Consider the following 14,960-nt stretch of genomic DNA (forward strand, 5'->3'; position numbering starts at 1 on the left):
ATCATTGCATGGAACTTCCCTTCTATCTCATATTGCTGAAGTAAACAGCAAACCTGGTTCCACACAACAGGAAAAGACACACCTCTCAGCCACGACGCCTCTCTCCTATTGGACAGTTTGTGTGTGTTGATATGTAGGTTACACCTCTCAGCCACGACGCCTCTCTCCTATTGGACAGTTTGTGTGTTGATATGTAGGTTACACCTCTCAGCCACAACGCCTCTCTCCTATTGGACAGTTTGTGTGTTGATATGTAGGTTACACCTCTCAGCCACAACGCCTCTCTCCTATTGGACAGTTTGTGTGTGTTGATATGTAGGTTACACCTCTCAGCCACAACGCCTCTCTCCTATTGGACAGTTTGTGTGTGTTGATATGTAGGTTAGACCTCTCAGCCACAACGCCTCTCTCCTATTGGACAGTTTGTGTGTGTTGATATGTAGGTTACACCTCTCAGCCACAACGCCTCTCTCCTATTGGACAGTTTGTGTGTGTTGATATGTAGGTTAGACCTCTCAGCCACAACGCCTCTCTCCTATTGGACAGTTTGTGTGTGTTGATATGTAGGTTAGACCTCTCAGCCACAACGCCTCTCTCCTATTGGACAGTTTGTGTGTGTTGATATGTAGGTTACGGCCTTCATTTTTATATTACGTAGTTCTGTCCTTGAGCTGTTCTTGTCTGTTAATGTTCTGTATTCGGTCATGTTCTGTGTTCTGTGTTCTAGAAGACAGACAGACAGACAGACAGACAGGCAGGCAGGCAGGCAGGCACAGGGTCTGTTTTAGCCCCTACAGAGTGACTGACACAGACAGGGTCTGTTTTAGCCCCTACAGAGTGACTGACACAGACAGGGTCTGTTTTAGCCCCTACGGAGTGACTGACACAGACAGGGTCTGTTTTAGCCCCTACAGAGTGACTGACACAGACAGGGTCTGTTTTAGCCCCTACAGAGTGACTGACACAGACAGGGTCTGTGTTAGCCCCTACAGAGTGACTGACACAGACAGGGTCTGTTTTAGCCCCTACAGAGTGACTGACACAGACAGGATCTGTTTTAGCCCCTACAGAGTGACTGACACAGACAGGGTCTGTTTTAGCCCCTACAGAGTGACTGACACAGACTGGGTCTGTGTTAGCCCCTACAGAGTGACTGACACAGACAGGGTCTGTTTTAGCCCCTACAGAGGGACTGACACAGACAGGGTCTGTGTTAGCCCCTACAGAGTGACTGACACAGACAGGATCTATTTTAGCCCCTACAGAGTGACTGACACAGACAGGGTCTGTTTTAGCCCCTACAGAGTGACTGACACAGACAGGGTCTGTTTTAGCCCCTACAGAGTGACTGACACACAGGGCCTGTTTTAGCCCCTACAGAGTGACTGACACACAGGGCCTGTTTTAGCCCCTACAGAGTGACTGACAGACAGGGGACAGTAACATCATGCTCTGCGTCTCTGCGTTAATCCTCCCAGAGACAGCCACCCATGACATTTCATTAGTCCATTCTCTGCTGCTACTTCCTATTAAGGAGTCCTCTGTGCATCTGACAGGTCTGGAGGAAGAGGACAAAGATGTGCCCTACATAGGGGACAGTGTTCCATTTGGGATGCAGACAGAGGATTAGCTCGGGGCTGGGTTAGGGGCTGGGTTAGGGACTGGTTTAGGAGATGGGTTAGGGGCTGGGTTAGGGGCTGGGTTAGGGACTGGGTTAGGGACTGGGTTAGGGGCTGGGTTAGGGGCTGGGTTAGGGACTGGGTTAGGGGCTGGGTTAGGGGCTGGGTTAGGGGCTGTGTTAGGGGCTGGGTTAGGGGCTGGGTTAGGGGCTTGGTTAGGGGCTGGGTGCTGGGTTAGGGGCTGGGTTAGGGACTGGGTTAGGGACTGGGTTAGGGGCTGGGTTAGGGGCTGGGTTAGGGGCTGGGTGCTGGGTTAGGGGCTGGGCTGGGTGCTGGGTTGGGTTAGGGGCTGGACTGGGTGCTAGGTTAGGGGCTGGGTTAGTGTCTGGGCTGGGTGCTGGGTTAGGGGCTGGGTTAGGGGCTGGGCTGGGTGCTGGGTTTGGGGCTGGGTTAGGGGCTGGGTTAGAGGCTGGGCTGGGTTAGGGGCTAGGTTAGGGGCTGGGTTAGGGGCTGGGCTGGGTTCGGAGCTGGGTTAGGGGCTGGGTTAAGTGCTGGGTTAGGGGCTGGGATAGGGAATGGGTTAGGGGCTGGGCTAGGAGCTGGGTTAGGGGCTGGGTTAGGTGTTTGGTTAGGAGCTGGGCTAGGGGCTGGGCTAGGGAATGGGTTAGGAGCTGGGTTAGGGGCTGGGTGCTGGGTTAGGGGCTGGGTTAGGGACTGGGTTAGGGACTGGGTTAGGGGCTGGGTTAGGGGCTGGGTTAGGGGCTGGGTTAGGGGCTGGGTTAGGGGCTGGGTGCTGGGTTAGGGGCTGGCCTGGGTGCTGGGTTGGGTTAGGGGCTGGACTGGGTGCTGGGTTAGGGGCTGGGTTAGTGTCTGGGCTGGGTGCTGGGTTAGGGGCTGGGTTAGGGGCTGGGCTGGGTGCTGGGTTTGGGGCTGGGTTAGGGGCTGGGTTAGAGGCTGGGCTGGGTTAGGGGCTAGGTTAGGGGCTGGGTTAGGGGCTGGGCTGGGTTCGGAGCTGGGTTAGGGGCTGGGTTAAGTGCTGGGTTAGGGGCTGGGATAGGGAATGGGTTAGGGGCTGGGCTAGGAGCTGGGTTAGGGGCTGGGTTAGGTGTTTGGTTAGGAGCTGGGCTAGGGGCTGGGCTAGGGAATGGGTTAGGAGCTGGGTTAGGGGCTGGGTTAGGGGCTGGGATAGGGAATGGGTTAGGGGCTGGGTTAGGAGATGGGTTAGGGGCTGGGTTAGGGTCTGGGCTAGGAGATGGGTTAGGGGCTGGGTAGCACCTCTCTCTCTCTCTCTCTGTCACCAGAGATATTGGACTGAGTCAGTAGGGAAGTCCTAGTCTTCACATGTTATATCTGTCTGTATATCCTAGTCTATATCTGTCTGTATGTCCTAGTCTTCACATGTTATATCTGTCTGTATGTCATAGTCTATATCTGTCTGTATGTCCTAGTCTATATCTGTCTGTATGTCCTAGTCTATATCTGTCTGTATGTCCTAGTCTATATCTGTCTGTATGTCCTAGTCTATATCTGTCTGTATGTCCTAGTCTTCACATGTTATATCTGTCTGTATGTCCTAGTCTATATCTGTCTGTATGTCCTAGTCTTCACATGTTATATCTTATCTGTATGTCCTAGTCATCCCCAACTGTATGTTGGTCCTAGAATACTGTTATGGAGGTTTACTCTATCTCTCTCCTCTCTCTCTCTCTCCTCTCTCTCTCTCCTCCCTCTCTCTCTCTCCTCTCTCCCTCTCTCACCCCCGTCTCTCTCTCTCCCTCTCTCTCTCTCTGTCTCCCTCTCTCTCTCTCCCTATCTCTCTCCTCCCCCTCTCTCTCTCTCTGTCTCTCTCTCTCTCTCCTCCCTCTCTCTCTCTCCTCTCTCCCTCTCTCAACACCGTCTCTCTCTCTCCCTCCCTCTCTCTCTCTCCTCTCTCTCTCTCTCTCCCACTCTCTCTCTCCTCTCTCTCTCTCTCTCTCTCTCTCTCTCTCCCTCTCTCTCTCTGTGTCTCTCTCTCTCTCTCTGTGTCTCTCTCTCTCTCTCTCCCTCTCTCTCTCTCTCTGTCTCTCTCTCCCTCTCTCTCTCTCTCTGTCTCTCTCTCTCTCTCTCTCTCTCTCTCTCTCTCTCTCTCTCTCTCTCTCTCTCCCTCTCTCTCTCCCTCCCTCCCTCTCTCTCTCCCTCCCTCCCTCTCTCTCTCCCTCTCCAGTGTTACATGTTCCACATGTACGTGGGCGTACGGGCAGGAGGGGGCATCGGTGACCAGATCGAGGATCCAGCGGGTGATGAGTATGAGATCTACAGGATCATCTTCGACATCACCTTCTTCTTCTTCGTAATCGTCATCCTCCTGGCCATCATCCAGGGTGAGGAGGGTTTGGAAAACTGATGATGTCAAAAGGGCATTGAGGGAGAAGGCTGTTTACGTCAGGACAGGACTGACTGTCTCTGTCTCCATGATGTCTAGTATTACTGACTGGGCTGTGTTGTCTGTCCAGGACAGGACTGACTGTCTCTGTCTCCATGATGTCTAGTATTACTGACTGGGCTGTGTTGTCTGTCCAGGAAAGGACTGACTGTCTCTGTCTCCATGATGTCTAGTATTACTGACTGGGCTGTGTTGTCTGTCCAGGACAGGACTGACTGTCTCTGTCTCCATGATGTCTAGTATTACTGACTGGGCTGTGTTGTCTGTCCAGGACAGGACTGACTGTCTCTGTCTCCATGATGTCTAGTATTACTGACTGGGCTGTGTTGTCTGTCCAGGACAGGACTGACTGTCTCTGTCTCCATGATGTCTAGTATTACTGACTGGGCTGTGTTGTCTGTCCAGGACAGGACTGACTGTCTCTGTCTCCATGATGTCTAGTATTACTGACTGGGCTGTGTTGTCTGTCCTGGACTGACTGTCTCTGTCTCCATGATGTCTAGTATTACTGACTGGGCTGTGTTGTCTGTCCTGGACTGACTGTCTCTGTCTCCATGATGTCTAGTATTACTGACTGGACTGTGTTGTCTGTCCAGGACAGGACTGACTGTCTCTGTCTCCCATGATGTCTAGTCTTACTGACAGGACTGACTGTCTCTGTCTCCATGATGTCTAGTATTACTGACTGGACTGTGTTGTCTGTCCAGGACAGGACTGACTGTCTCTGTCTCCCATGATGTCTAGTCTTACTGACAGGACTGACTGTCTCTGTCTCCATGATGTCTAGTCTTACTGACTGGGCTGTGTTGTCTGTCCAGGACAGGACTGACTGTCTCTGTCTCCCATGATGTCTAGTCTTACTGACAGGACTGACTGTCTAGATGTCCCCATAACTTTGAGCCTTCTTCTCTCTCTCTCCACCAGGTCTGATAATTGATGCGTTTGGAGAACTGAGAGATCAGCAGGAGCAGGTGAAGGAGGATATGGAGGTACGTACTCAGAGCTGTGTGTGTGTGTGTGTGTGTGTGTGTGTGTGTGTGTGTGTGTGTGTGTGTGTGTGTGTGTGTGTGTGTGTGTGTGTGTGTGTGTGTGTGTGTGTGTGTGTGTGTGTGTGTGTGTGTGTGTGTGTGTGTGACTCAAAGCACACAGCAGTGTGTGTCAGCACCATAAAGAGTCTCAACAGGGGGGAAGAAACTGCCGAAGCACATGATTGTTAGACAGCTCGTCATATCCCCACAACGCTGAAACAGAGACTAGTTAAACAGCTCGTCATATTCCCACAACGCTGAAACAGAGACTAGTTAAACAGCTCGTCATATCCCCACAACGCTGAAACAGAGACTAGTTAAACAGCTCGTCATATCCCCACAACGCTGAAACAGAGACTAGTTAAACAGCTCGTCATATCCCCACAACGCTGAAACAGAGACTAGTTAAACAGCTCGTCATATCCCCACAACGCTGAAACAGAGACTAGTTAAACAGCTCGTCATATCCCCACAACGCTGAAACAGAGACTAGTTAAACAGCTCGTCATATCCCCACAACGCTGAAACAGAGACTAGTTAAACAGCTCGTCATATCCCCACAACGCTGAAACAGAGACTAGTTAAACAGCTCGTCATATCCCCACAACGCTGAAACAGAGACTAGTTAAACAGCTCGTCATATCCCCACAACGCTGAAACAGAGACTAGTTAAACAGCTCGTCATATCCCCACAACGCTGAAACAGAGACTAGTTAAACAGCTCGTCATATCCCCACAACGCTGAAACAGAGACTAGTTAAACAGGTTGTCATATCCCCACAACGCTGAAACAGAGACTAGTTAAACAGCTCGTCATATCCCCACAACGCTGAAACAGAGACTAGTTAAACAGCTCGTCATATCCCCACAACGCTGAAACAGAGACTAGTTAAACAGCTCGTCATATCCCCACAACGCTGAAACAGAGACTAGTTAAACAGCTCGTCATATCCCCACAACGCTGAAACAGAGACTAGTTAAACAGCTCGTCATATTCCCACAACGCTGAAACAGAGACTAGTTAAACCGGTTAGTCATATCCCCACAACGCTGAAACAGAGACTAGTTAAACAGGTTGTCATATCCCCACAACGCTGAAACAGAGACTAGTTAAACAGCTCGTCATATTCCCACAACGCTGAAACAGAGACTAGTTAAACAGCTCGTCATATCCCCACAACGCTGAAACAGAGGCTAGTTAAACAGGTTGTCATATCCCCACAACGCTGAGAAAACAGAGACTGGGAATGTGTCATTGTGAAAACTGTTAGTCATATTCCCACAGTGCTGAAACAGAGACAATCCTAGTTTAACAGTTAGTCATGGCCTCTCAAGGGTCTCAGCGGTCTAAGGCACTGCATCGCTGTGTTGCGGCGTCACTACAGCCTGGGGTTCAATCCTTGACTGTGTCACGACCGGCCGTGACCTGGAGTCCCATAGGGCGGCGCACAATTGGCCCAGCGTCGGCTGGGTTAGGGGAGGGTTTGGCCCAGCGTCGTCCGGGTCAGGGGAGGGTTTGGCCCAGCGTCGTCCAGGTTAGGGGAGGGTTTGGCCCAGCGTCGTCCGGGTTAGGGGAGGGTTTGGCCCAGCATCGTCCGGGTCAGGGGAGGGTTTGGTTCAGCGTCTTCCGGGTTAGGGGAGGGTTTGGCCCAGTGTCTTCCGGGTTAGGGGAGGGTTTGGCCCAGCATCGTCCGGGTTAGGGAAGGGTTTGGCCCAGCGTCTTCCGGGTTAGGAGAGGGTTTGACCCAGCGTCTTCCGGGTTAGGGGAGGGTTTGGCCCAGCATCGTCCGGGTTAGAGAAGGGTTTGGCCCAGCGTCGTCCATGTTAGGGGAGGGTTTGGCCCAGCGTCGTCCGGGTTAGGGGAGGGTTTGGCTCAGCATCGTCCGGGTTAGGGGAGGGTTTGGCCCAGCGTCGTCCGGGTTAGGGGAGGGTTTGGCCCAGCGTCGTCCGGGTTAGGGGAGGGTTTGGCCCAGCGTCGTCCGGGTTAGGGGAGGGTTTGGCCCAGCGTCGTCCGGGTTAGGGGAGGGTTTGGCCCAGCGTCGTCCGGGTTAGGGGAGGGTTTGGCCCAGCGTCGTCCGGGTTAGGGGAGGGTTTGGCTCAGCATCGTCCGGGTCAGGCGAGGGTTTGGCCGGGGGGGCTTTACTTGGCTCATCGCGTTCTAGCGACACCTTGTGGCGGACGGTGCACCTGCAAGCTGACCCCGATCGTCAGTTGAACAGTGTTTCCTCTGACACATTGATGCCGCTGGCTTCCGGATTAAGCGGGCAGTGTGTTAAGAAGCAGCGCAGCTTGGCGGGTCATGTTTCGGGCAGGACTCATAACTCGACCTTCGACATCTCCCGAGCCTGTTGGAGAGTTACAACGATGAGACAAGACAGGGAGCCTGGCTGATGTGGTGGCTGATCTCTCAGAGGGTCGTCTGAGGACAACAACAACAAACAGTGTCTCTGATGAGGATCAATAGCTCGTCCTCGGAAGAACACTGGAGGAACTAAGTTCAGATGTTACTCAACAGCTAAAGGGGAGAAATATTATGGGATATTCAGGATTACTGTTACAGGACACTAGTATCCTCAAGACACTGTTAGCCCATGGCTAAACAGGAGAGAGAGAGTCAGGACAATGATAGCCTGCAGGACCAATCTGCATGCTGGACAGTGTGTATGAATATGTATGCATCCCAAATAACACCCTATTCCCTTTATAGTGCACTACTTTCAACCAGAGCCCTATAGACCATAATCAAAAGTAGTGCACTACATAGGGATTAGGGTGCCGTTTGGGAAAGCATCCATGGACACTAGGGCTGGATGACTCCTAGTCGTAGGGAGGAGAGGTAAAGCAGCAATGATTGATTGTCAGCTGAAGGGCTCTTGACTGGTTATGTTAAAACTAACTCATCTAACAGGACTGGTATCAGACACCAGGAGTTCTCTAACCTCTCATTGGGAACCCCCCTCCCAGACCTTTCACTATTTAGTTGTATCTCTGCACTATCTCACCTGATTGACCTCGTGAAAGGGCTTGATGATTAGTTGACAAGTTGAATCAGGTGAGTTAGCTGTGGAATAGTTAAATACATGGAACTGTTGGGAGTCCTGAGGAGACGTTGGAGAACGTCTGGGGACCTGAGGAAACGTTGGAGAAAGTCTGGGGACCAGAGGAGAGGTTGGCGAGCGTCTAGGAACCAGAGAAGAGGTTGGAGAACGTCTGGGGACCTGAGAAGAGGTTGGAGAATGTCTGGGGGTCCTGAGGAGAGGTTGGAGAACGTCCAGGTACCAGAGGAGACGTTGGAGAACATCTGGGGACCTGAGGAGAGGTTGGAGAACGTCTGTGGACCAAAGGAGAGGTTGGAGAACATCTGGTAGTCCTGAGGAGAGGTTGGAGAACATCTAGGGACCAGAGGAGACGTTGGAGAATGTCCAGGGACCAGAGGAGACGTTGGAGAATGTCTAGGGACCAGAGGAGAGGTTGGAGAACGTCTAGGGACCAGAGGAGAGGTTGGAGAACGTCTGGTAGTCCTGAGGAGAGGTTGGAGAACATATAGGGACCAGAGGAGACGTTGGAGAATGTCCAGGGACCAGAGGAGACGTTGGAGAATGTCTAGGGACCAGAGGAGAGGTTGGGGAACGTCTAGGGACCAGAGGAGAGGTTGTAGAACGTCTAGGGACCAGACGAGACATTGGAGAACGTCTGGGGACCAGAGGAGAGGTTGGAGAACGTCTAGGGACCAGAAGAGACATTGGAGAACGCCTAGGGACCAGAGGAGACGTTGGAGAACGTCTGGGGACCTGAGGAGAGGTTGGAGAACATCTGGAGGTCCTGAGGAGAGCGTCTAGGGTCCTGAGGAGACGTTGGAGAATGTCTGGGGGTCCTGAGGAGAGGTTGGAGAACGTCTGGGGACCTGAGGAGACGTTGGAGAACATCTAGGGACCAGAGGAGATGTTGGAGAAAGTCTGGGGTCCTGAGGAGGGGTTGGAGAACGTCTGGGGATCTGAGGAGACTTTGGAGAATGTCTAGGGACCAGAGGAGACGTTGGAGAACCACTGTCTTATACAGTCTGATGCTCTGGATCTGTGTCTTCCCTCATTGTAGAATTTGGTTATAGACTTAAACACTGGTGTTGGAATTTCAAAATGAGATGAATCTGAGCCGTGTTGACCCTGTGTTGAGAGACATGTAGAGAGATGAGGTTGGCTGGCAGCATCCCACTGGCAGCATCATTAACAGACGTGTCTTTCTCTTGCAGACCAAATGCTTCATCTGCGGAATAGGAAACGACTACTTTGACACAGTACCTCACGGCTTCGAAACCCACACCCTGCAGGAGCACAACTTGGCCAACTATCTGTGAGTAGAGACATCCATCCACCCTGTCATCTCCAGTCAGTGTCCAGAGTCTGTCAGAGGGGACAGGGTTATGAGGTTTAGTTTACTACTGTGTCCTCTTCCCCCTCCACCCTCTCTTTAATGTTGTGTTGTTCGTTCTGCAGAACCGCTAGAGTGAAAAGGAGTGGGGAGAGGGGGCAGAACCGCTAGAGTGAAAAGGAGTGGGGAGAGGGGGCAGAACCGCTAGAGTGAAAAGGAGTGGGGAGAGGGGGCAGAACCGCTAGAGTGAAAAGGAGTGGGGAGAGGGGGCAGAACCGCTAGAGTGAAAAGGAGTGGGGAGAGGGGGCAGAACTACTAGAGTGAAAAGGAGTGGGGAGAGGGGGCAGAACCGCTAGAGTGAAAAGGAGTGGGGAGAGGGGGCAGAACCACTAGAGTGAAAAGGAGTGGGGAGAGGGGGCAGAACCGCTAGAGTGAAAAGGAGTGGGGAGAGGGGGCAGAACCGCTAGAGTGAAAAGGAGTGGGGAGAGGGGGCAGAACCGCTAGAGTGAAAAGGAGTGGGGAGAGGGGGCAGAACCACTAGAGGGAAACAGAGTGGGGAGAGGGGGCAGAACTACTAGAGGGAAAAGGAGAGGGGAGAGGGGGCAGAACCGCTAGAGTGAAAAGGAGTGGGGAGAGGCGGCAGAACCGCTGGAGTGGGGAGAGGGGGCAGAACCGCTAGAGTGAAAAGGAGTGGGGAGAGGGGACATCCCTGTTTTGTCCCCCTTTCTAAAGTCTTTCCTGGTACATAACAGCTTGTCTCTATGTTGCATTAGGAGGCTATTGATCACGTAGTCAACCAACTGATTTCCTGCTCTATGCTGCTTCACATTCTGTTAAAGGGGCAATCAGCGGTTGAAGTCATAACCAAAGTGTCTCCTCTGATTTGGTATAAAGATGAGGGATTTGGCTGGAGTGATGGAACCTCTCTCAAATTCCTAGACAGAGCTCTGGAGGACTGACCATCCGTGAGATCTTAAGGATGGTTTAACCATGTTTTAGAGGCTGTACAGGGGTGGTCGACTTTGTTACCAAACACTGGAGTAACAAAAGCTTCTATTTGGAGTTTAGGATGCGATATGAAAGTTTGAACGATCTGTCAGTTGTCTGATTGAAGTGATGTTAACTCTAAATGTCTTCCTGTTGGGTTTGTGATGGGGTATGAAACTATCTGTCTGATTGAAGTGATGTTAACTCTAAATGTCTTTCTGTTGGGTTTGTGATGGGGTATGAAACTCTCTGTCTGATTGAAGTGATGTTAACTCTAAATGTCTTTCTGTTGGGTTTGTGATGGGGTATGAAACTATCTGTCTGATTGAAGTGATGTTAACTCTAAATGTCTTCCTGTTCTTCGTCCCGTTTTGCCCTCTAGCTTCTTTGTGATGTATCTCATTAACAAAGATGAAACAGAGCACACAGGCCAGGTAAGAGTCTCAGGTTTACACCTCAAATGGCCCCCTGTTCCCTATGTAGTGCACTCCTTGACCAGGGTCCATAGGGCCCATAGGGTCCATAGGGTCCATAGGGCCCATAGGGTCCATGGGGCCCTAGTCAAATGTAGTGCACTCCTTTTGACCAGGGTTCATAGGGCCCATAGGGCCCTAGTCAAATGTAGTGCACTCCTTTTGACCAGGGTCCATAGAGCCCATAGTGTCCATAGGGTTCATAGGGTCCATAGGGTCCATAGGATCCATAGGGCCCATAGGGCCCTAGTCAAATGTAGTGCACTCCTTTTGACCAGGGTTCATAGGGTCCATAGGGCCCATAGGGTCCATAGGGCACATAGGGCCCTAGTCAAATGTAGTGCACTCCTTTTGACCAGGGTTCATAGGGTCCATAGGGCCCATAGGGCCCTAGTCAAATGTAGTGCACTCCTTTTGATCAGGGAAATGACTACAAACCAGAAAGAGAACCATTTAACCTCAGGGAAATGACTACAACACATACAAACCAGAAAGAGAACCATTTAACCTCAGGGAAATGACTACAACACATACAAACCAGAAAGAGAACCATTTAACCTCAGGGAAATGACTACAAACCAGAAAGAGAACCATTTAACCTCAGGGAAATGACTACAACACATACAAACCAGAAAGAGAACCATTTAACCTCAGGGAAATGACTACAACACATACAAACCAGAAAGAGAACCATTTAACCTCAGGGAAATGACTACAAACCAGAAAGAGAACCATTTAACCTCAGGGAAATGACTACAACACATACAAACCAGAAAGAGAACCATTTAACCTCAGGGAAATGACTGCAACACATACAAACCAGAAAGAGAACCATTTAACCTCAGGGAAATGACTACAAACCAGAAAGAGAACCATTTAACCTCAGGGAAATGACTACAACCCATACAAACCAGAAAAAGAACCATTTAACCTCAGGGAAATGACTACAACACATACAAACCAGAAAGAGAACCATTTAACCTCAGGGAAATGACTACAACACATACAAACCAGAAAGAGAACCATTTAACCTCAGGGAAATGACTGCAACACATACAAACCAGAAAGAGAACCATTTAACCTCAGGGAAATGACTACAAACCAGAAAGAGAACCATTTAACCTCAGGGAAATGACTACAACCCATACAAACCAGAAAGAGAACCATTTAACCTCAGGGAAATGACTACAACCCATACAAACCAGAAAGAGAACCATTTAACCTCAGGGAAATGACTACAACCCATACAAACCAGAAAGAGATCCATTTAACCTCAGGGAAATGACTACAACACATACAAACCAGAAAGAGAACCATTTAACCTCAGGGAAATGACTACAAACCAGAAAGAGAACCATTTAACCTCAGGGAAATGACTACAACACATACAAACCAGAAAGAGAACCATTTAACCTCAGGGAAATGACTGCAACACATACAAACCAGAAAGAGAACCATTTAACCTCAGGGAAATGACTACAAACCAGAAAGAGAACCATTTAACCTCAGGGAAATGACTACAACACATACAAACCAGAAAGAGAACCATTTAACCTCAGGGAAATGACTGCAACACATACAAACCAGAAAGAGAACCATTTAACCTCAGGGAAATGACTACAAACCAGAAAGAGAACCATTTAACCTCAGGGAAATGACTACAACCCATACAAACCAGAAAGAGAACCATTTAACCTCAGGGAAATGACTACAACACATACAAACCAGAAAGAGAACCATTTAACCTCAGGGAAATGACTACAAACCAGAAAGAGAACCATTTAACCTCAGGGAAATGACTACAACACATACAAACCAGAAAGAGAACCATTTAACCTCAGGGAAATGACTGCAACACATACAAACCAGAAAGAGAACCATTTAACCTCAGGGAAATGACTACAAACCAGAAAGAGAACCATTTAACCTCAGGGAAATGACTACAACCCATACAAACCAGAAAGAGAACCATTTAACCTCAGGGAAATGACTACAACACATACAAACCAGAAAGAGAACCATTTAACCTCAGGGAAATGACTACAACCCATACAAACCAGAAAGAGATCCATTTAACCTCAGGGAAATGACTACAACACATACAAACCAGAAAGAGAACCATTTAACCTCAGGGAAATGACTACAAACCAGAAAGAGAACCATTTAACCTCAGGGAAATGACTACAACACATACAAACCAGAAAGAGAACCATTTAACCTCAGGGAAATGACTGCAACACATACAAACCAGAAAGAGAACAATTTAACCTCAGGGAAATGACTACAAACCAGAAAGAGAACCATTTAACCTCAGGGAAATGACTACAACACATACAAACCAGAAAGAGAACCATTTAACCTCAGGGAAATGACTGCAACACATACAAACCAGAAAGAGAACCATTTAACCTCAGGGAAATGACTACAAACCAGAAAGAGAACCATTTAACCTCAGGGAAATGACTACAACCCATACAAACCAGAAAGAGAACCATTTAACCTCAGGGAAATGACTACAAACCAGAAAGAGAACCATTTAACCTCAGGGAAATGACTACAAACCAGAAAGAGAACCATTTAACCTCAGGGAAATGACTACAACACATACAAACCAGAAAGAGAACCATTTAACCTCAGGGAAATGACTGCAACACATACAAACCAGAAAGAGAACCATTTAACCTCAGGGAAATGACTACAACACATACAAACCAGAAAGAGAACCATTTAACCTCAGGGAAATGACAACAAACCAGAAAGAGAACCATTTAACCTCAGGGAAATGACAACAAACCAGAAAGAGAACCATTTAACCTCCAGGGAAATGACTACAACACATACGAAGACTCCAAAAAGACAAATCTCCAGATCCCGAAGCCTCACAGGTTGTTATGTTCATTGCACCTTAGTGAAGTTACTGTATGTTAGTAGAGAGACCATTGACTTGTGACTGTAGAGGGAATGTAGAGGGAATGTAGAGGTAATGTAGAGGTAATTTAGAGGCAATGTAGAGATCATGTAGGGGTAATGTAGAGGGAATGTAGAGGTAATGTAGAGGTACATTATCCTGGATGGTGGACATCTAATCACTACTTGTTATATATTAAATCAACTGTCTGATACCCCTCCCTTTCCTCCCTCTCTCCCCCTTCCCTCCCTTTCCTCCCTCCCCCTTCCCTCCCTTTCCTTCCTCCCTCCCCCTTCCCTCCCTTTCCTCCTCCCTCCCTCCCTCCCTCCCTCCCTCCCTCCCTCCCCCCTCCCTCCCTCCCTCCCTCCCTCCCTCCCTCCCTCCTTTTCCTCCCCCCCTCCCCCCTCCCTCCCTTTCCTCCCTCCCTCCCCCCTCCCTCCCTCCCTCCCTCCCTCCCTCCCTCCCTCCCTCCCTCCCTCCCTCCCTCCCTCTCCTCCACCTCCCTCCCCCTTCCCTCCCTTTCCTCCCCTTCCCTCCCTTTCCTCCCCTCCCTCCCCCTTCCCTCCCTTTCCTCCCTCCCCCGTCCCTCCCTCCCCCTCCCCCTCCCCTTCCCCCGTCTCCAGGAGTCGTATGTGTGGAAGATGTACCAGGAGCGGTGTTGGGAATTCTTCCCTGCCGGAGACTGTTTCCGCAAACAATACGAAGACCAGCTCAACTGATTCATGAATCAACTGATCAATTCAACTGACTACTGATCAGCTGATCTATTGATCCAGATGCAGAGACTCGTCCTTTCTTACTGATCAATGTGAAAGGGGCTGTTTCGTCACCTTCCTTCGTCAGCTAGCCCCCCCCCACCCCACGCGCTGTTTGGAAAGCTTTCCAGACACTGTACATAATAATATAATGACAATGATTACTCAACTGTATAATGTCCTTCCTGGGTGCGTTTGGAACACAGGGCTGTGTTTTGTCTTTGAGGACTTAATGCTTCATCTATACATTTGCTTTTAATAATTCCACATTGATGACAAGCGAACTAAAGGATTGGAGGGGAGATGGGGGGGGGGGGGGGGGGGGGGACGCTGAAGAAAAAGAGGATAAAAAAATGACTCAAACCAAACTGCTTTGTGGGATAGCCGTGGGACTTGTTTC

At 49.9% G+C, this 14,960-nt stretch overlaps 1 protein-coding gene across 1 annotated transcript in view; it reads left to right on the forward strand.

The window, feature by feature from the left end:
* LOC139411176 (ryanodine receptor 2-like) overlaps positions 1-14,648 on the forward strand; it is a 338,127-nt gene extending 323,479 nt beyond the window's left edge. The window contains exons 103-107 of the mRNA XM_071157129.1: positions 3,823-3,979; positions 4,966-5,030; positions 9,319-9,419; positions 10,807-10,858; positions 14,429-14,648. Of these exons, the coding sequence (XP_071013230.1) occupies positions 3,823-3,979; positions 4,966-5,030; positions 9,319-9,419; positions 10,807-10,858; positions 14,429-14,524 (471 nt within the window). The 3' untranslated portion in view covers positions 14,525-14,648. The remainder of the gene's footprint in view (positions 1-3,822; positions 3,980-4,965; positions 5,031-9,318; positions 9,420-10,806; positions 10,859-14,428) is intronic.
* Positions 14,649-14,960: the final 312 nt, after the last annotated feature.

Source organism: Oncorhynchus clarkii, chromosome 1, assembly GCF_045791955.1.
Source record: "Oncorhynchus clarkii lewisi isolate Uvic-CL-2024 chromosome 1, UVic_Ocla_1.0, whole genome shotgun sequence".
NCBI classification, from domain to species: Eukaryota; Metazoa; Chordata; class Actinopteri; order Salmoniformes; family Salmonidae; genus Oncorhynchus; species Oncorhynchus clarkii.